Source organism: Lingula anatina, chromosome 1 (genome assembly GCF_051362555.1).
Source record: "Lingula anatina isolate TDL-2025a chromosome 1, LinAna3.0, whole genome shotgun sequence".
In the NCBI taxonomy this organism is placed as follows: Eukaryota; Metazoa; Brachiopoda; class Lingulata; order Lingulida; family Lingulidae; genus Lingula; species Lingula anatina.
This window is the reverse complement of record NC_141767.1, coordinates 32,020,175-32,042,173: the sequence shown is the minus strand read 5'-3', so window position 1 is coordinate 32,042,173 and position 21,999 is coordinate 32,020,175. Positions and strand designations below refer to the sequence as shown.

The 21,999-nt window shown below is 39.3% G+C and overlaps 2 protein-coding genes across 5 annotated transcripts in view; one reads left to right on the top strand and one right to left on the bottom strand.

Moving 5' to 3' along the window:
- Positions 1 to 685: 685 nt before the first annotated feature.
- On the top strand, positions 686 to 9,070 carry LOC106168870 (uncharacterized). The gene is made up of 11 exons (XM_013548079.2): positions 686 to 819; positions 1,198 to 1,356; positions 1,675 to 1,829; positions 2,112 to 2,200; positions 2,445 to 2,573; positions 2,831 to 2,936; positions 3,432 to 3,489; positions 3,765 to 3,897; positions 4,646 to 4,851; positions 5,218 to 5,327; positions 5,880 to 9,070. Exons 1-11 carry the CDS (start codon positions 790 to 792, stop codon positions 7,393 to 7,395), a joined length of 2,691 nt encoding a protein of 896 aa, XP_013403533.2. The 5' UTR covers positions 686 to 789; the 3' UTR covers positions 7,396 to 9,070.
- Positions 7,913 to 21,999, bottom strand: part of LOC106168875 (uncharacterized) — a 74,182-nt gene continuing 60,095 nt past the window's right edge. For 2 of the 4 annotated variants that reach the window (XM_013548084.2, XM_086999556.1), the window contains 15 exons: positions 21,381 to 21,590; positions 18,663 to 20,738; positions 17,993 to 18,160; positions 17,622 to 17,829; positions 17,267 to 17,456; positions 14,988 to 15,088; positions 14,623 to 14,739; positions 14,088 to 14,363; positions 13,714 to 13,832; positions 12,414 to 13,446; positions 11,946 to 12,167; positions 11,545 to 11,661; positions 10,722 to 11,038; positions 10,113 to 10,247; positions 7,913 to 9,787 (listed from right to left, as the gene is read on the bottom strand). In XM_013548084.2, the coding sequence (XP_013403538.2) occupies positions 9,701 to 9,787; positions 10,113 to 10,247; positions 10,722 to 11,038; positions 11,545 to 11,661; positions 11,946 to 12,167; positions 12,414 to 13,446; positions 13,714 to 13,832; positions 14,088 to 14,363; positions 14,623 to 14,739; positions 14,988 to 15,088; positions 17,267 to 17,456; positions 17,622 to 17,829; positions 17,993 to 18,160; positions 18,663 to 20,738; positions 21,381 to 21,590 (5,376 nt within the window). In that variant the 3' untranslated portion in view covers positions 7,913 to 9,700. The remainder of the gene's footprint in view (positions 9,788 to 10,112; positions 10,248 to 10,721; positions 11,039 to 11,544; positions 11,662 to 11,945; positions 12,168 to 12,413; positions 13,447 to 13,713; positions 13,833 to 14,087; positions 14,364 to 14,622; positions 14,740 to 14,987; positions 15,089 to 17,266; positions 17,457 to 17,621; positions 17,830 to 17,992; positions 18,161 to 18,662; positions 20,739 to 21,380; positions 21,591 to 21,999) is intronic. The other 2 variants (XM_013548085.2, XM_013548086.2) reach the window with 2 other exon arrangements.

Genomic DNA, 21,999 nt, shown 5'->3' with positions numbered 1-21,999 from the left:
TCAATTTCGATCATTTAAAAAAAAGTACAATTTCTGTCGGGACTGATAGACCTACTTATCTTAGTAAAAATATACATCAGTTTGGATCCTCGGTAGAGATATGCCTGCTGTAGCCCAAAGATGGCTATTTGTCCGATCTGTATTTTACCTTATAAAACGAATCAATCAAAATAATTGAAAAATGCTTTAGGAAGCAGACGATCTATATCTTTACGTATCTAAAATGCATTTTGTATGATCCAAAGCTTATAAAGGTACGTTTAGACATATTACATTAAACTGCACTCGTTCTGTCTCACCAAAAATGGTTGTGAAAATAAATTAATCGCATCTGTAAATAGTGGTAGGCCTAATGAAAAATGTTCATTGTTTGGATCCTTCATATTTTGACATCTTGCTGACGGTTTGTGAACAAGTCAAGATTAAGACAAAACAGCAGGATGTCAAAATAGAAAGGACCTAACCAATTTAACGTTTTAATCTAAACAGTTTTATTTTTCAGGAAAAAAAAACAGTCGTCTTCATAAAGCTGCATGTTTTCATTTGGTGTTAGGTTTAGGCTTATTCATTCATCCCATTCATTCTTTAGTCTTTATGAAATCTGCTCTGAAATGCACAAAATACACATTGCTTTTAAAATAGGGAGGGGTGCGGCAGTCGACAAGAATGAAGGGGAAGGATTTCTGGATTTGGTGATGTTGTAGAAAAGAGGGCCACGCTCTGAGAGGTGTAAGCCCGTCTTCTGATCTCCTATAATTGAAGGTTGAAAAGACGTGCAAACGAGTTAAAATGAAACGAGGAAGGAGTTATCTCGACCTCGTGAGTATATTGGTTTCGTAAATGTCGTGATTATATATATATCTATCAAGTTCAGCATCGAGATTATGAGGAGAATAGTAATTGTAAGGGTCGTGCTAGTTGTCTGTTTCAAACAGTAGTAACTAGTTTCATTTCACTCGCAACATTCCCTGTTGACCCGCTAAGTTAAAACTTGCGAAATATTGAATTTTTTCCCACGCTCGTGAAGTTGTAGTCTTAAATTATCGTTTCCATTATTTATCATTCCACATTATTTATCTGTACAAGTTTGAAAATGATGCAAGGTATGTACTGCTCATATTTTGCCTTTACTACCAGTACACCTTCATTTTACATTACAAGTAATGTATGAAGTTGTTGGTATCGTATTCTTTCCAGAGGTACAAGTTCATCCGAGGTTTGATTGAGTATGAGGGATACCAGAGGAACTGTGTTTATTTGAAATCAGCAGCAGAATGGACATCCAAAGCCATCATTTCCCTGGAGCTGTCCCAGGAACCTGTGAAATCTGTCAACCAGGCAGCCAAATTAGAGGGGGTGAGCCATAGGATACTTTGTTTTGTTATTTTAAATTGTGCTGTAAAGGCTATAAAATGAAGAGTACTAAACCATTTAAATAGGTTATGAAAATTCTTGAAAGTTTGAATACAAGACTTATTTTTATATTGTATAACTTAATTCTACATATTACATTGGACAGTAAGATCTGTGAGTATTTCAAGAGATATTTTAGCTGCTAATGCAACACATTATTAATGTTTGGATTGACATACATATAACTGAAATATATCCTTTTAATATGGCTTTGCATTTGTTTTGTTCTGATCATAACATTTATTTGGTGTGTGTCTTCAGATAGGGAAAGAATTGTCGGAAAAGTTGAAGGAGATGATGGGATTCAAACACCTAAGCAATAAAGCACCACCTGCTGGCATGTTTGTGAGTTCAGCTCCTGCGTTCCTTGTGGCCATGTTGAATCTCACTGAAGTACAATCTCTTCAAGATAACAGGTAAAAATAAGACATGAATGTTACAATAGGGCATATTTTTCAGTTTCGTTATATACTATATACATAGTAGAATTACAGCTGATAAACCAATTGTTAGATATTATTATTATTTGTGTCAAAGTTATTTGTCTGCTATACAGTGTCATCAGTTAACTCTTTTATTTGAGCCCCCCCCCCCCCCCCCCCCCCCCCCCCTTTTGTGTCATGGTTGCTCTAAAAGAAAATTACATTTAGAGATTTTTTTCTTTTATTTATTAATTTACTTTAAATTGATTATTTTAGTCCAAAGGAAAACATTTTGATACCAGAGGCTATGCTTATAGAAGAAGCTGCAAAGTTGTGTGAGGAAAAGTTTAACCACATACCTAAAGGTAATGTTGAATTAGTTGTGTGGTAAACCCTCCTAGTCTCACACAAGTACATATTATTCTTTTTGTCCAAATGAAAAAAAAAAACAGTTGATTTCAGTATCATTATACACATAATAATCTAGTTGAATATTTTGCTGCATTGAAAATGTGGAAATACAATATCAACTTTATTTCGTGTTCGCTCTCAGATATTGCTTTATCATTTTGCTTGAAATGTTTGTTATGTATGTATGTATGTTTCTAGCATTCTGCATGGCAGCTTGGAGGTTGAACGTCCTGTGTAACAGAGACTTGATCAAGAAGAGGTCTTTGGCTCAAACACCAGTCTATCAATTGCTGCCACTTGGGGAAGAAGAGGCTACCAGACTGAGGGGTGAATATCAACAGTTTAAAAACAAATTCAAGTCCTTTCCTTTTATGGTATTTTCAAAGAGAAATGTAATTGTTTCAGTCCAAGAATTAATGCAAAGTTTGATATTTCAATTAAAGATTTCATTTGAGAGCAGACCAAGATACATGGTCAAAACACTGAACAGTCTTGCTTTACATTGCAACAAATTTGTTTAACTTTGGAAGATGTTCTATGAAAAAGCCATCTTTGTTAACAGGTTTATGTTGGTTTATTTGCAGCAACATTCCAGCCTAGCTCCACACAACACTCGGGTAGCAATATGGTGGAGAAAGAGGAGGATCAGCAGTATGGAACTCTTTACACTAATGATGACGGTTCTGATGGGTGTGTAACAAACTTGTCTAGCAATTTTTGATTTAGACAAATATTATATGGCTGGAATTGAGCATAAACTTTTCACGAAATAACAGATGTCACAGGCCCGTATCCAGCCAGGAAATTCAAAAGGGGGGGTTCTTTTTCTGTAAAAGTGGACCTTTTATAATGAAACTTATGTGAACCTAGATGAAATTTTACCCAAAATGGACCTTTTCCGACAAAAGGGGGGGTTCTTTCGAACCCCCCGAACCCCCCCTGGCTACGGGCCTGGTCATCTACATGCACATGCATGCATGTAATTTTTGTTTTAGATATGTTCAAAATACATAATGTTTAAGTTTTATCCTTATTTTCGGTTTGTCTTGGCGAAATTTCATAACCAAATAAACTCCCTGTGCAAAGTGTAATATGACTTCTCAGTTATTGCTTTCAAGCCTTTTTTTAGGGTATTTGGTGGTGGATTATTGATCTCATCTGTTCAAGTGTTTTATAACATTGTAGCCTGGTCATTTTGGTGGACACACAGGAGTTTGGAGGTGACCACAGAGGACTTGGACAGGTTAGTCTTAGAGTGGGCTCTCTTGATTAGGCAAAAAAGCTGTAATCTGGAAATTTTTCAATCTTTGAATTCTGAGTATTAGTTATTATAATGTTTTCTTTTACATCTGGGTATATTCCCGTAAATGAAGATATTAGTATTTGTTAAAGAAAAAGGCAAGAATGTAACAGAAATAACTTTTTGCTTCTTGTCGAAGTAATATTGATATTTGAGAAGAGAAAAATTTACCAGATAAGTCTATTTAGAATCATTTTTGTATATTTGCTGTATTTTAGTTGATAGACCTGATCAAACAAACGGGACTGAGATATCGGACCAAAAAGTTGGCGTGTGGAGATTATTCCTGGTTGCTGAGATGTGGGGGTGAGGAGAGAGTGATGCCACTACTGGTAGAGAGGAAGAGAGCAGGTAAATAATTTGTTTGGTGACCAAGCACTGGGGCTCAGTGTTTGTCCTCATGGATGACAGTGAGTTGTATTTTGATATTATGCTTTATTTCCAGCCCTACTATTGTTATTTTAACAGCAGAATTGTATCTTTGGCTTAATTTGATTTTAAGCATTACAGATTGCCTTGGAGCAAAATTCTTCTCCATTTAGTTAATAAATACCTGAATATCAAGTATATTTTATTCACAACAGTCCCAAGGGTTGGGAGTTAGTAAATGTTTTGTGTCTGTCATATAATACCTTTTGTCTGGTCATTAGCACCTGTTGACTACATAAAAACATTCTTTAAATTCTGGTAACCTTACAGCACAAGTTGTGAGATGTGAACTGATCCCATGGCCTGTCCTGACTGAGGCGAGCACTCTTCCAATAAGGACTCAGTTCAGTCAAATGGCAGAGGCACAACTATTATCGTATTCTTTAACCATGTCTGTCTGCGAATTTCTGCTACAGAGGCCTAAAATTTGATTACAGACAAGGCATTGGCCATGTTACCATCCAGCTGCCTCTTGGACTCCCTATTTCAATGTTTTTTTTATCACATGGAACCTAGACTGCCTGTCTGTGTAAGAAAGTGAATTTGGATTCCAAATTTCAAAGCCCTCACTGAACCCTGTCTACAGTACCCAGAAGAACTTAATGGGATATTCCTGGAAATCGAGGGTATATAAAATTTTATTCCCTAGCTACTTGTGCCTTTTTTTTAGATGACCTGGCAAAAAGCCTAGTAGATGGCAGGTATGGGAAGCAGCGCCGGGATATGGTGAAATGGAAGGCAGCGTTCACGTCCCAAGGCGTTCCTGCTGTGCTGAAGTACATCTTGGAGTCCAGGCCAGAGCAGTTTGTGGTGCAGTGTGCTGATGGGTGTGGTGGAGTGGGCAAGTGTGGCTACCCAAGTGCTTTACAGTTAAATGTTGGTACCTTTTTTTTTTCAGTTGGAGCCATTTTTGCTGAATATTGAGTTCATTGAATTGTGCGTTCTAGTTACTTGTTGGAATAGCTTATTTGAACACTTTCTCATAAACAACCAGCTGTACTATATGTATTATTTGAGACAACTTTAGATTTGAGATTGTTAGTGAAAACTATGCCTGAGTAGTGCATTATTTTTATCAAACAAGATTCAAAACACCACAAATTCTTGTCTGATAGTACTCTTTCTTATAGCTTTTGACTTCAAGTTAATATTTTCTGCCTTCTCTGGTTATATGTTTTCATGGGGTTAATATATTTGTAACTGGCATGTTTTTTAACATATGCTTACACTTATTCTTTGTAGAAAGCTATTGAAGATCTGGAGAATTGCCAAGATTTTGAAGTTTTGAAGACGGACAACATTGGTCACACTGTGGAAATGCTGGCAATAATAACTGCAGAACTGCAGCAGAGGTGAATGCTATTTTTAGGTTTTTTAATTCAAATTTCCGCATTGAGGAATAAAAATAGAAGTTCATCTTGTTTTTTTGGCTATGAAACTGTTTGAAATATTCTCAAATTTGAATGGAAAGTGATGCTAACAGTCTGATAAAATTTCATTCTAATCTGTAACGAATAAATTAAATGATATGATAACAATTTCAGTAGTTTTAGTTGAAAAAAAAGGAGTTTTGGTATGAAATTCTGGTTTAAAGTAAGAACAACATTTATTTATGTAGACGGTACATTGTTTTATATAAGACATAGCATCATTAGTATCATCAAGGGAAGGTGTTAAAAAATTTTCAGGAAAATTAAACATTAAACAGGGATGAGATTTTCCCGATTATTGGCAGATTTCTGACTTTTTGGGAGTCAAAAATGTCATTAACTTGAGCAGACCCTGGACCTAACACCATTTTTTTCCGATTTTTTCACTGAATGGCAGTCTCGTCCTTGATTAAAGTTGTACTTATTATTTGCCAGAAAGATCACTGAGCACTGAATTTTGTTTTTAATTCACAGGTCGGACTGTGGTGAGTTTGATGACCTAATAGTGAAGGACATTAACCCAGACCAATTTATGTCCACTCGGATAGAGTCGGCTGCAACGGGTTCAGAAGGCTCAGAAAGGGGGCATACCTCAGCAAAGGCCAACAATTTCAAGAAAAGGCGCAAAACCTCTGCTACTGTTACGTCTGAAGATCCCAGCACGTCACATTGGGCAGATGAGTTACAGGTTGACGCGAGTGTGGACCAGCACAAAACTAGAGATTCAGTGAAACACACTGAAAGCAATGATGATGATGATGATGAAAATCGTATTGTCAGAAAGAGCCAGTTGTTGTCAGGGGACTATGAAAAATTGCCCAATGTCACAGAGAAACAAACTATGAAGGTGAGACCACAACAGAGCAACAACAGCAGAAGCCCTCAAGAGAAAAATAATAATTACCTTACTGTTGAAGAAGATGAAGCCCCCATACAACTTGCCCAATATCACTCTACACCAGGGACATCGGTCAACGTTCCTCTGGTCAAGAAACCAAAACCAGTCCCCACAATTCACATCCAGGAGGGAGTGCTGCCGAAAATCATAGGTAGATACCAACCAGAAAGTGACACTGCCCAACCAACAACCACCATCAAGGCAGGGCCAAGTATGCAAGGTGCTTTTAAGACTGGTGAGAACTATAACAAAACTGCATGGGTAAGACCACCAGTTTTATCATCTTTGGGTTCTGCTAGCGCAGTTCCCAAGGTATTAGGCAATCCACATAAAGCAATCACTGCAGGCAGTGAGAGCGTCATTGCTGACGATGACAATTTTGCCGCTAGTAGTGTTTCAGTGACTGGTAAACAACATAAACCTGCAAGGACAATAACAAGGAAGGCCTTTTCTGACTCCTCTAATATCACGGAGCAGAAAGCAACCTCACCAGGAGTCCCGAGGAGAGTGCCAAAGCTTAAAATGAGTTATCACCTCAACTCCCCAGAAGTCACACCATCCTCAACAGCCAGCACTCCATCATCAAGTACAGGTGCTAGGATATATTTGATGAAGACCCCACCAGGAAAGGGAGCCAGTTCTTCCCCAAAGTCACCTCCTTCAACTGGTGCTCCAGAAGGCGGCAAGGGGCAGGTCGCTGTCAGAAGAACCGTTTTTGGCGAGTTGTCAGATGATGACAGCAATCAAGGTCTGCCAGACCTCACCACCTATTCTATCAGCAAAGGTCCACGTGTTAAGAAAACAAAGATAGAAACGGCCTCTAGTGTACTCACAGATTTTCATTCGGTGAAATATGGTTCAAATACCTCTTCCGATAAAAGTTGCAGTATGACCGCACAATGTAATAATGAAAGACTTCAGGCGGAATTTGACAACAAAGTCCAAACATTGTTGGGTATTCTGCCCCATGTCAGCCAGGAGAGAGCCATCTCTGCGCTGCTGGATTGTAATATTGATGTGGAGAGATGTGTGTCAGTCTTGCTGGATGAGGAGGAAGCTGGGAGTCCAAGAAATGTGGTGGACTTGACATAGATGTCACAGTAATCTTAAAAAGATTTTTTGAAGATGGACATGGTGCACACATACGTGATAAGCACAGCCTTTTTTTAAGAGTTACATGAAAGTCAAACTTTTGTATATTCTGTTAAGTTTGAATGTCTTTAGTCCCTTAAAGTGCTTTTTTTTTTTAATTCTCAGAGATATTTGAGGATTATTTGTTTTACTTAATCATCTAAGAAAGGCTAGAACAGGTAAATATGGCTTCAAGGTAGAATATTTTTGTCTCTTACAGTTACCTTGTTTCTTATGTAAGACATTCTTTATTTGAAAAAGTGAAATGTTTTTTTACATGATTTTTTTGTGCCACTTTCATTTAAAGGTTTTTGTCATCATAATAGATTAAACTGCAGTTACTTTTGCTATTTTAGCTTTTTTGTATGAGAAACTTTTTACAGTATTTGTACATTGCTTGCAAAAATAATTTGCGTTGTTAGTCATTCACTTTATGTAGAAATTTATTTTTAAATAACAAAGAAAAACAGACAAAACATTTATCATGAATAGATTTTTTTTATTAAGAATGGTGGGAGAATGTTTTTCTAAAAGTCTAATCAAGACGTGTGCTTCATTCTGCTTCTTTCATAGCAAATTACAAGTATATTACCACTTAACACACATGCTTGACAGTAGTTTTGTATAAAAATAGTCCTATTTATATACAGCAGCCAAGTCTAGAGAGAAATCTTTCTGAACAGTGAACAAAGCAGCAACTTCAAGTGAGACCAGAAATCTGCAGCAAACAATTGGAAACAATATGAAGCCATGATGTAGTTTTCAACAGAAGCAACCCCAAACATAGCAACAGTGACAAAGGTGCTATCAACAGTAGGGCAACTAGAAGCTAAAACTTATTTAAAAAGTAGAATGCAAATGAAGCCAGACCCTTTTGAAAGATCCACTGGCCAAAATGATTCCAGTGTTGAGTTCCTAGTTCAAATGTCCCCCTTATCTTTTTAAGTATAACTCTGCTTTGCTGCTTGTCTAAACTCACTCATTATACTATGCACAAATGTACAACGCCTATTTACAAAACTTCATAACATTTCACAGGAATTTCCTTCAAAAACTCCACTGAACTTCACCAGTCCTGTGTTGTCAAGTACTAGAAACCAAGTCAGAAAAGACGATTTAATCAAAAGTAAAACTGTTACTTTATAAGAGTAGTCAAAACATTTAAGACTAAACTTAGCCAATGTAAACCTACATTTCAAACAGCTCAACAACATGGCATTTACCTCGTAATAAAATTCTGCCCTACTATTCTGTACGCTTTCACATCCTTCGCTCCAACAGTATCAGTGGCACTGAAAGCTTTCTTACGAACGTCTCTCGATACATTTCCCCCAAGATTTGATATTTTTACAACAGTTCATACAACACCTCCAATGCTAACAGCAACAGTATATAATTAAATCATTTGATTGAAAAATCATTATCTGATTGGAAAATAACTTCTCTAAGCGCCCCTCCCCCCAGCCCACCCTGGCAGTGCTTTTATATATTGGATCAATCCTCCAATAGGGATTGTGATCTTACTCTTAGAATGTCACGTTATACAATAGTACTCATATATTACTTCGATGAATTTGTACTCTGTATATAAGACATAGTCTTACTTTATATAATGATTAAAAAAAAAAAAAGAAAAGATCCAATCTACTACACACACACACATTTAAAGTAATGTTAAGCCACCGATGACAATGATGAATGAAAAGATGAACGTAATAATTAATGACCAGTCTGTCTTCCTTGAAGACACACGTAATGTGAATATTGATGTCCACCATGTTGCTTAAGTCAAGCTGCAGTCCCCAGTCCACCCTGGCCAGCCAAGATTCAAAGACGGCTCCAGGGGGGGAAATAAGTTCCCAATAATAAGTACAACAATAGTGTGCCCAAAGCCAAAATCCTCTTCTCTATCGCTTTGCAAGTCATTAAATAATCCAGTTTTGCAGCACTTTAATGTAGTCTGCCTTTAAATAACTCCACATAAATAAGAAATAATCCTGTTGTTGTAGTATAATTCCACAAAATATGGTTTCGATATACTTCTTTATACATTATTTCTGATATTCCCTGTGTAGAAAGCAATCCATTTCCACTTCCAAGTTGCATTCAGAGCACAGCAGGGTACTCTGACATTCACTAGTTTCAGATTTCATCATCTTCATGGAACCAGCCAATCCAGGCTCCAGTATCCATTTTTTGCTCCAGTCTTGAATTATTTGGTTGTCAACTTTTGTCATTTAGTCTGCCTGTGTGGTATCAACTTTTTTTATCTCTTGCCAAGATAATCCTTAGGGTCGTTTTCATGCAGGACAGCCACAGCATCCTTGACAGCATGGAAGATGATGTTCTTCACCTACAAAAGAGACAATTTGATTCTTTATGTTCCAGGATATCTACTTCTGAATCATTAAAATTGCTTTCCATAACAATTACAACCAGAGTAGATAAGATTGTTCGCAAAATTTCTTTTTATGACTTCATATCTCATCTTCCCTCCAATTATATATGAATCTCTAACAATACTTCATAACTTCTTGGACATGAAAATAAAACAGATCCTGATATTTGGAAGGTTAAATAAATAAATAAATAAATAATTTAAAAGGGAACTTTACTCCTGCCGTTTTTTTCCCTTTAAAACCTACATTAAAAACTAGCCAGTGGTAGGGAGTTCTCACCTGTAGTTTGTCCTCATGGTTACTGTGGGTGTCAGACAAGTGACGGAACTCCTGAGTTAGTTTGAAACAATGGTTAAGATGTTCTGGCGAAACAAAGTCCTCAGCCACTTTAATACAGCTATGAAGATTCTGAACCTACAAAGAAAACACAAATGAATTGTCAAAAGCCTAGTTAATGAAGTGCCCTGAATAGTACCCCTGTGAAAAATCGATCAAAAGCATAATCAAAGCATTATTTCATTAAATTTCGCAGAAAACCATTGTTATTGCATTTCTGTGTACAAAACCAATGATCATAATAGCTTTCTGAAAAAATAATCATCCGACTATGATTGGCTGCTTCTAAGAAAGCAAGCAATGTATTCTCGTGCAAGGAGTTCCAAGTTCAGTTCACTAATGCAATAAACAGAAGTACTGAGAAATTTATCTTTTTCAAGTGAAGCTCTATACAGACCAGAATGTAATTTCGTAATTACAGTGTTGTTCTATTTAAGTCTCCATACATTTATTGTCTTGAATATACAGCTAATCATAAATCAGTAGTTTTTTTTTTTTTCTCTGACTTAATTCCTTTTTCACACCAGAGATTTGCATCAGGTTGTGTCTTACCTGATGTGGGGCACCCCCTGGAATAAAGATGGCATCCCCCAGGCACTGCACAATACAGTGGCCCTGGACTCCATACTCCTTCAGCAGACGCTCCCTCAGTTCTTTGTTCAAGTACCAGGACTGGTCATGGATGGGATCATGGTCAGGCTCAATGGCCTCCCCAGTCTCCTTGGCAACCTTGTTTAGGAAGTCCCGAATCTTGTCTGCATCTTGAGCATCATATATGTGCCAAAGAGCTCCTGGTTTTTCCTTCATTTCGACCACCCTCCGTTTTGTGAGGAGGTCAGCCCCAGCCTCATTAATAGCTCGTATGGCTGCTAGAAAAAATGAAGACATGACGCCTGTTGGTTACTATGCTTTAAAACACAACCCCAGAAAATGTCGATTGATGTTTGCACACACTAAAATGAGAATGAGATCGGCAGACTTTACTGAAGGATAGGAGTGTATGGGGCATTTTGACCGGCAGATGCCTTCAAGTGCAAGTCAAAAAGCCGCCATCACCTAGTCAACATCGGAAAAGTTGCCTGATACTTATTCTGATCCTAATGCATGAAACATAGCAAACCCAATACATTTTCTGTTTTGTGTGCCACTGCCACTGGGGTGAGCACATGCTGGAGGAAATTCTCACACTTCACATTCAACCCTACACCACAGCATATATCCGCCACATTAGAGTTCACATCAGACAAGAACAGGAAAGAAACAAACAAGCACTGAAAATTAAGATGATATCAATTAACATCAGTGAGTAGTCAACAAATACTCTCTCTCTCTCTCTCTCTCTCTCTCTCTCTCTCTCTCTCTCTCATCAACTTACCCCTTTCATATTCTTCCTTGTCATCCACTGGTATTCCCACATACATCATCACATTGACAGCGTCAGAGACATCTAAATGCAAGTTGGTGGTGCCTGTCTCAGTCTTGTGGGCAAGTCCTGGAGTAAGAGAAACCGTGTGCATCATTAGAACTAATAGTTAGACAAATCTTTATCCCGACAAACACAGAACCTGACAAGTATTAATCTCTGTCAGCCTTCCCCTTAAGACGACAGGAATCAGATGATGCCTTACCCTTAAAAATGACATGAATTAGTTGGATGCTTAAAACAACTTGTAATTCAATAATGAATGGACATTTATACTTTCTGGGTGAATTCTTCTAACTCAATCAAAATACCTAAAACTGTCTCTAAGTATAAATAAAATGTGATCAACTAACCATAAGCATTGTACATTTTGGGGCCAAGGTCGGGCCTGACAAAGAAATCTGGTAGTCTGGAGGCCAGGTTGAGGCGGCCAGTGCGGTGGGTGTACTCAGGGACAGGCAGGGCCTGCATCAGGTCCTGGAACCGTGTGGGTAACAAATCACTGAAGTCCTCCCCAGGAGGCCAGTCCTTCAGCTTCATCACCATCGGCTCATCATCATCATCCAGCAGTCGCTCTGGAGAAATAACAGGATAGGAAATTAATATGATCATATCAACCACTTGTCCTAAGTTCTGGTGTAGGTGAAACAATTTTGCTAGAAAAAAAATTTTTTTAAAGGAATAACACCTTTAGCTTTCCAATAAGTTACAATTGAATAATATGTAGTACATGAACTTGATTAAATAACATATCTTGTTTAAGAGTATTTGAACAGAAAAATATGAAAGTGACAGTGTTTCACAATATCGAAGAGACTTACCTCTACAGACTTCAAAGCCTTCCCAAAAGGCTTTCATTTTCTGACCCACAATGACCACACCAGTCAGGCAATTGACCAGGTCATTCTCCAGATGACCAAACTCTTTGGCAAAGGTCTCTGGCTTCCACAGATCCATGTTCAGGAGCTTCTCCAACCCAGACACCATGACAGGCAGCCCCAGCCGCCACTGATCCTGGAACAACTGGAGGTTGTTAGCGTGGCGGGGGTCGTGCAGGCGCAGGAGGCGTCCGTCACACAGCCAAGTGTGAGGCACATCTGGGTAAAGAAGACTGGTCTCGGTAAGGTTATGTACTGGGATGGGGGCCTCACGCCCAGACATGGGGGCAGAGCCGTTCTTTGGGATATAGTGCATCAGTTTCAGTGGACTCGGAGTGGTTCCGTCCATCAGCTTGGCATCCTCACGCGGCAAATTTTTCTCCACCACAGACTGGATGATCTCACTCAAGGTGCTGGTGTACATCTTCCCATCCCCTACCACACTGCTGTTATTCATCTTGGCTCTCTTGGTGAGAAGCATCTTCAAGGTGGAACAGTTGTCTGCATTGTGGTGGCCCTTATGGTCCCCCGTACACTCTGGCCCACACACTAAACCAGCCTCCAAGTTAGCAGGCAAATTCTTCCCTATCTGGGCTGAGTTAATGGCGGGAGCATTCAGGGCATAGGCCTTTGTTTCTTGGTAAGAAGGAAAGTCCGAGGCGTTTTTCTTTTCCCTGATTTTGTTCAGAGACTCCTGTTTATTCTGTCCTTTGTTTTTCTCGGAGTCCATGGAAGCCACATCTGCCAGTAAGCTGAGAGGGTCAATGTTCCCCCCTGCCATCCCCTTACTGCCCACAGAATTCATGCTCTGGCTGAGGGGGCCATTGGAGAGAGCATCTTTGGAATTAAGTAAGCCATCTGGATAGGATGAACTGAGCTTTTTGCCATGGTGGTTGTGACCGCCATTGTGACCAAATCCATTGACCAGTTTCTTCCCCTCTGGAGATATGCAATTGTTGACTGCATGGAGAAGTTGCTGAAGAAAGAGAAAAGATTTTACATAAAACCTTCTGAGAAAGAAAACAATCCAAATATCTCAACTGTCTAGAAAGAAAAGCAGTAAACTGGAAGATAAACATTGTAGAAGACTATATCCATTTCTTTTTAAATCAAGTTTGAAAATCATATATGCAAATAAATATATATGATGGGTGAAATAAAGTTTGAACCAACTTAAAACCTGGCTGTAGAAAAAAATCAAGACAAAGACCCCCACGTTAAGACACCACAGATCAGTTCTTACCTGGCTGACCCCATTCTTGGGTGGTAAGACGAGGTCATCCCCGGCACCACAGGGGCAGTACACTGGGATGGACCACTTTGGACGGACTTCATGGATCAGCCTACCAACCTCCCACAATGCTGGAAAATTACACAAGCAAAGATTTCTTGTAAAAATTGAACTGATATATCCAGATACATAAATAACAGAATAAATTGACAGTCAACAAAGCTGGTTTTGCAAAACTCATACATCAGGTCTCAAGTTCACATTATGAAATATGCAACAACTGCTCAAATTCACATTCAATTATGAGATTACTATATCACAGCCCACAATGAATCAATATGATCTTCAAAAGTATAAAATCAGAGCATGACGTGGAAGACAATTACCATCTCCAGGGATGATCTGTGTAAGCATCAGCTTGTCAGGGTCGTGAGGCTGTCTGTTGGAGCTGCATGTCAACCAGTTGTGTTCGTCACCTTCCTTTGACTCTTCCTCCATGTCATACTCGGAGACAGCATTGTCCTTCTTCACCTTGTAGCAGTCCAGGCAGACGACAAAGCCACACTTTTGACACACCCAGTGCATGTTGAACAAGGTGGTGTCGCACACATCACACATTTCACGCACGCCCTGCACCTGACGCTTCCATGCTATCTTGTCTTCTGGAAATAGTTAGAAGGATGATATTACTTTTCTGGATATACTTTATTGCTCTTGGTTCTACCTTTATAATCCATACATAATGAGCCCTTGATTGCAAGAAATGACTGATAAAGGTGTACACAACTCTAATTCAAACACAATCCTGAAGCCCAGCTTTAACTGAATTAAAATGTAGAATGGGCTTTGGAAAATCATTCAAACCTGGACTCGATGAATCCAGCAATCAAATCTTGCAAACTACCCTAAAATCCAACTTACGGTGTTCTCCTGCCCATGACATGGCAGCTTGCTCCTGCATGACCAGCTCACAGAACTTATCCCCCACCCGGGTGATGATATACAAGGCAGTCTCCACATCCAGGCGAGGGTGGATCACTGGAAAGAACACACAGTCAACTTAGTTTAACAGTCAGTTTAACTTACTTCTATTGTGCATTTTTTATTCAGTATTTGTCAATCTGCAAGGAGAGTAAAACAAAGACTAATGTTTTCTTGTACAGTTGTACTGATATATATATCAGAAGAGCAATAATGCAATACTCAAGTTCCCATTCCTTGATGTTTACATTATTCTACAGTACCTTCTTGTTTTATTAATGGAAAAAAGAAGAGATCATATTTACCAGGTGTTTGCGGCATCCAGGGAGCAATGTCATCAACTTCTGCATCACTTGGGTGAGAGAAGCCGGCGATCATCAAGAACCCTTTTTGGCTAAACCGCAATCTGAAAACCAACAATATTCAATATAGTAATAGCTTTGCATTGAGAAAATAAATAAATAAATAAAAATAATTCTTTTTTAAATCTTCAAATACAATACAAAAAGAAATGTCATGCAATATCATGTAGGAAATTGTTTGTAATTTGTTACGGGTCAATGATCAGCCCAAGTTGCTCTACCACAATCTACCCACAAAATTGTCAAACCTGTTCAACAACAGGAAAACGTAATCTGAACTGTCACTCAAAAAGACTTGTACTTAGTCATAATATCTAAATGCACAACTAAGGTCTCTTGAGTACTGAAATTGAAGTTTTTTCCCCTTATTTCAGCACTACGTTCATCTTTAATATACTAAATTTAAATGCATATATTCTCTTGTTCTCTTATTTTATTAGATCAATGGAACAATGAACTCCAAACAGCACGCTTAATTTACAGTCTCCCAGCATAAGACAGCTTATATCCTCACATGACCTTTATGGCAGTGCAGGCACATTTCTACAAGGCCTTCTAACAACTGGATAAACAAGCTGGCATTATGTGGTCACATGGTCTTATCAATAAATGACATGGCAGCCACCAGACTCTCTGACTGCTCACAGTCTACAGCTGGAGGGGGAATCAGACATTTTATGTGCAAGGGCAATAATGAACACAGTGCTGAATAGGAGCCTCTGCTATCAATTCATTTGCATTTACATGGTTTTCGTAAAGCTTTGCACTGTCACTTTTTTAAGTACATGCTTTCCATCCTGGTCATTATCTGGAGCAAAGGGAATGTATTAATCTATCCACCAAACTCCATTTCTATTACACAAAAACAAGGACATGTCCAGAAAACCCATCTATCAAGCTGGTGGCCCATTTAGGCAGCCACAGAATGGGCAATTACTCTTCCATCACAGAACATGCCACTGACCTCAATGGAACAAAGAGGGCCTGTGAGAGACCACAACTGGGGTAGTGACGCCACTCACAGTCGGCCTGACCCCTATTTCCAAACCATGGCAGCCACTTTGCATAGTCTGACACATGCAGTTACATTAAAGGTCTTAGATGAGGAGTCTGAGGCAAGGTAGTCTAATTAGGAAATCAATGGTTAACTATGGCTCCCACTCAGCCCACCTAAGCCAACTGATCTACGATAATGTTATAGAGATTTAATGGGACTTGGGAGTTCTGGTATGCTGCTTTGTACTATTTCTAGCTTGGCTTCCACCCATAACCCGAGTTATATCTAGGCTGCTGAAAACATGCCAAGTCATATCTCAAAACATGCGGGAAGATTAATTACATCAGTCTGAGGTTTTTTCATTACTTCTGCACGAAATGAACTGCCTAATAACACAGCTTAGTCTAATGGTCTTCTACCATCTGTAATGATAAATGAATGGAGCTGGGTGCAGCAGCCCCGATGTCTCATCACCAGCACGCACATCAGCAGATAGTCCAGCCACTGATAATAGCAGCAATGTCCATTATCTATTCTTAAAGAGCCCTGGCTTATGAATAACCAGATAAATGCCTCTCATATCTATATTTGGGTGATAAATATATATCAGGATCAAAGCAAATATACATGAACATGTCCATGCAGCATAACAAAAATTAATCTGTGGAATTATTAAAGGATTAGGAAATCTCATTCAATCTAATAATAAGCCTTTGAGGTCCCTGTAATAACCTTTGTTGTAAACAGGTTTTCAGCGTCCCTGTGACAGGCACTAATTGGTCTTACAGGTAATAAGGGGCCTCGCTGTGTCCATCAACATACATTACAGACATGAAACCAAACATATTATTCATTTACCAGCCATCCGCCACCATGCACACATAATGATCCTGCGTGCTAATGGACTTTCCTTGTAATATCCAACTCCATTATTGTAGTCAGCTACTAACAGCTGCCTTTTACAGGTGACAGAACTGTATACTTTCAACTTATTACTTTCATGTTCCCTGTACACATAAATGAATGTGAATACTACGTGGTGATCACTGAACTCAATTTTCATATTTGAGTATTTCTACATTAAATATTAATCTGTGATTAAATGACAAGCACTACCTCCATATGGTTTGCTAACGTAGCATGTCAAATCAAAGTAAATCTAGTATTAGTGCATTTTCTTCTGGATACCATTAAAAATTAATTCTGCAGAAATATGTTACCATACCTTCTAAATGCAAAGAATCGGCAAAATATGTTGGGAAGCTTCTTGTTGCGTTGACTTGGACTCATCTTACATTCTCGACATTTCATCAGTTTTGGTGTAACTTCGGAACAAGGCCCATCTTGGAGAAAGGCCTCACTAGACTTTTTGAGATTATGTGTAGATTTCTTATTTAGAGGCTTGCTAACCACAGCTATAAAGAAAGAAAATAATTCATTAGCAAAGAAAACACTGACCTTTTTAAAACATTCATGATTTTATTTATCAAATAAATCTAGATAAGTGAAAAATAGCTCTTCCTTCATACACCTGATATTCAAGTTGAAGGATAAGCGAAAGTACATGCCCAAATATTTACCATTTGAGTTTTGTCCTTGCTCTGGTTCTGACTTATTCACAATTCTTTCTTTTAATCTTCGACCCTTTTTTTTCCCACTGCGGCTTTCTGCCTCTGATCCTGAGGTATCATATCTGTCATCACGACTGAGATCATAGACTCTCTTCTGTTTATTTTCAGTCTTCTTCGATTTCTCTGCATCTCTGCCTTTCTCATAAGGGTCACCAGACTGTAATAAATTTACACAAGTTTAGTGGCCGGTCATTCACCTATACTCTCACTAATTTATTCAAGAAAGCTGTAAGGCATAACTGTGTTCAAATAATTAACATTTTACATAAAATTTCACCAATTTAGAAAGACTTTCTGTTTCTTTTGGTTAAAAATCTTACCTTTGACTTTGGGCACTCATCGTTTTTTGACTTCTTATTCACAGTATTTTTCTTTTTATTCAGGACAGCATTAGAATCACTGGATTCACTTTTTCCAGAATCGTTCTTCAACTTTTTTGTACCAGATCTTCTTTTGGTCTTTATTTTTCTTTTACTGGCATCGCTTCCCTATGAACATATAAGACATCACTTAAACATCACCATAAAACACAAACAATTCTTGGTATTTTTTTTATCTAAGCATATAGCTGTGCAATGTTCTAATAGACATGTTTAATTAACATTTGAACCGGATGACAGATGCATGAAAAATATGCATGCTGTGGCACAGCGTCCATATTTCAAAGTAATCAACTCATTTCATTGTGCATTACAAGTTTTACAATTACAGATAAACGATATGAAAAAAATAATCCAACAGATGATAAAAACATCTGGCCCATCAAACAACCACTAAGTTTATCACTTCACTGCAGTCAAAGAGATATGAAATTAACCCCAACAAGACCATCTGTGAATGAGTAATACTGCTCATTTCTGCATCATTAATTTTTTTAAGGAATCTCATCACATCATTTCACAAGAGAATACCATAGCAGCTGTGAATAATTGCTAGGTGGGAAATACTTCTAAGACAGAAAAAAAAAAAAAAAAAAGTGGGTTATATTACCTGAGATTCTGATTCTGATGCAGAGCTGGTGGACTCATCTGCGGCTGCCCTGGAAAAATCCTTTTTTGGAAGGGGGTAACTAGGTTTCCTCTCCTCCGTTTCTTCCTCTTTTCCAGAATAAGAACAGTTTGTAACGCAATCCCTGAAGTCAATTTTGGACTTTTTTGAACATTCCCCGTTTTTTGAATCTTGGCTTTTATCCCCACTGCGATCCTCATCGGAGTGTCTCTGCAGCCAGGCCTTCTTAAGTTTAGTGTGATTTCCCGACCTGGATGGAGAGACACTGACATCACAGTTTTTTATATGAGGTGGTGGACTGGGTGCACTTAACGTATCACTGTCTGTATCGATCATTCCGTTTGCGACGCGGTTGATGGTCTCCATGATAGAAGAGGTGGAACTGGTGACGGATGCTGCTGAGCCAGAGCCCGGTGGCGTCAGGATCTGACTGGTGCTGACACTAGTGGTGCTGCCACCACTGCTAGCACCACTGCTACTGGGAGGAAGATGAGTGGTACTGATAGCACTGGCGGTGCTGCTGCTTGTGGTGGTAGCTGTAACTGCGACTGACAATGATGCTGATGGCGATAATGACGATGCTGTAGATGGTGGCTTGGATGATGACTGTAATGGTGTGGGGGTTAGCTGTTGCTGTGTTGATGTTAGAGGTGCTAGTTGAGTTGGCTGCTGAGAAGAGCTGGATGGCACCTTCTCCTCAGCTTCCACATCACTGGGTGCAACATTTCCCTTTGGATTTAGCTCCCGATCTTGGTAGAAAGCATGCTGTACAGTGTTCTCGACAAATGATTTAAAACTGTCTATAAAGCCGCTTCGTAAGCTGCTATTTATGGAGGAGCTTGATGTTGCTGTTTGAGAAGTGGTGCTGGGTAAGTGTGAGGTGGCACCACTCACCTCTCCTCCTACACGTGGCTTTTTCTTAAACCCTGCCTCTCTGCTGTTCATAGGTTTCCCTCTCTTGTTGCTGCCCGTTGATAAGTTCTGTGGTTTAGCAGAGGATGCACTATTGGTATTATTACTACTACTATTGTGTGCATACTGCATGCCACTAGTTGCAGTCAATGAAGTAGATTGTGAGATCTGAGGATCATTTGGCTTGTATGATGAGCTGAAGCCACTATGGTGGCCATAACCTGAATACACCCCCTGGCTTTGCATGAGACTGGGTTGAGAGGATGAAGATGAAGTTGAAGGGTGTCCTTGAGCAGCTGTGGGTCTCCCTCCCGGGCTGGTGTGACCCTCTTTTCCTGATAACATGGCAGGATTTTTCTTTATTTCCATAGGCTGCATCACTGCTGCCGAGAGCTGCTGTGGGCTGGCCACACGCAAGGGACTTTGGGAATAGGACGAGGACTTGGGGTCTACATGACGAAATGCATGAGACGATGGAAGAGACTGCGTGTATGGCACGTGTTGTGCACTGGAAGTAGGCAGTCCTCGCCTGTCTTGTTGTTGTTGCCGCGGTGATCCTGGTCTACCCATATCAGAATGTGCACTCCCTGTTCTTGCCTGTTTATTCTCCACTATGACTGTAGATTTGGGAGAGTCCTTTATTAATGGAGGGGGTGGTGTTAGTGTTTTCTTTCCATGGGTTTTTTGGTCCACTGTTGGCTTCACATCCTGAGGTTCCTTCTTAACGTCCAAATCATGCAACTTATCAGGGGAAATAAACGTAGGATTCTGGAATGGTCGATAGCCGTATAAACTGAAGTTTGGCGGTTCTTGTTTCACTCTTCCCTCTGATGCTACGCGGGCATACTCATTCAAAGCTGCTGTGTAATGGGAAAAGAACACGGGCTTGCCTCCCTCGGCTGCTGCACCCTTGGCCAGCATCTCTGCTATCCTCTGATCAGCAGGGTAAGTCTTGCGTATTTCCTCCTGAATCTGCATCTGTTTCATCAGCTCCTCCTGCTGCAGTGCTAGTTTGCTCTTGTCGTCCGTCTGGCTGAGGATGTAGCTGGAGTGGGACGCCATGGCCTTGGCGGCAGGATGCAGCCCTTTCACCTTCTGCTGCAGCTCCAAGTGCTGCTGCTGACGAGCACGCTCTCGCTCCCATTCCTAGAAAACAGACAGAATCAATGACAGTTATTGATTTCCATACCAGACTTCCAAGCGACTCATCTATGCATAATATTCCTTAGAGATCTACTTAATGCAGCTCCAATCTGTCTACTTCAAATAGCATCCTACATAAAATCTAATAATGGGCATAATAAGTTGAAAACAGCCTGGATAACTGGGGTAATGGCCCTCGGGGCAGCATTTGAACTGCATCACCTTTTATTTATTTTGTTGTCTTTCATTAAAAAAAAAAAAAAAAAAAAAATCGGCTCAAAAGATATGATTAGTCACATATCACTGTTAAAAGTACTTTTCACCCACAGCATATATTACTCGTGTCAATTTTTTTAACATTTCTGACAATCAGACTGATAATACATGACAATAACAAACATGTTGACCTTTCCAGCAATTCTGACAATTTTTTTAATTTTTTATTTTGTGTGTGTGTGAGTTAAAAATTAAAAGATCCTTCACCTTAACATTTCATGGCACATTCTATGACTTAAACAACATTTTTCAAGGTTTAAGAACAAAGAAAAATTTTAGAAGGGTACTTTCCAATCTGTGTACTCTCTCTCCTAAGCAATTATTTTCAGTAACACTTACAATAAAAAAAAAATTTTTTCAGTCACTTACACGCACCATTCTCATCTTCTCATCCTTCTCCTTGGGGTCCTCTTTTTGGTCCCGTGTCTGTGGTGTTGCAGTGGCCGGGTAGACTGGCTGAGGTTTGGTCAACCCCTTGGCCAGTCCCGTGGACGCACCTGCTGACGTGGTGGCAGGGGCTTTTGGAAGGCCTCGACTGATGGAATGGCTTCCCCATGGGGCCCTGGCTGCTGCAGCATACTGAACAGAGAAGAGAGAGGAAAATCGTGTTAACTACAAAGTTCACTTGCTTTACTTACATCTTCATTCTGTTGATCTGCACAGGGTTGAAACACTGGAAGACTATATATTAAGTATCCTTTCAAAGGGAAAAAACCCTCCTGCTAGGGTTATTTAAGAACACATTTCTAAATCTGTAATAATATAAAATATGTATTCCCTCAAAGCTATTCATCACTTAAAATATTTTCCCCTAAAAAGTTGGGCAGCTTAAATTTGCTGCATAGGGTACAGAAAGTTCTCGACATTAAAATTTCCATAATGGTCTTGTTGAAGGGTTCACATCCTTGTCAAGAAGACGGTTATTGCAGTGCAATGCAATTTGTTCAGTTTTATGAAGTATGCCACCGATTTCCAGCAGGCCCCAAAC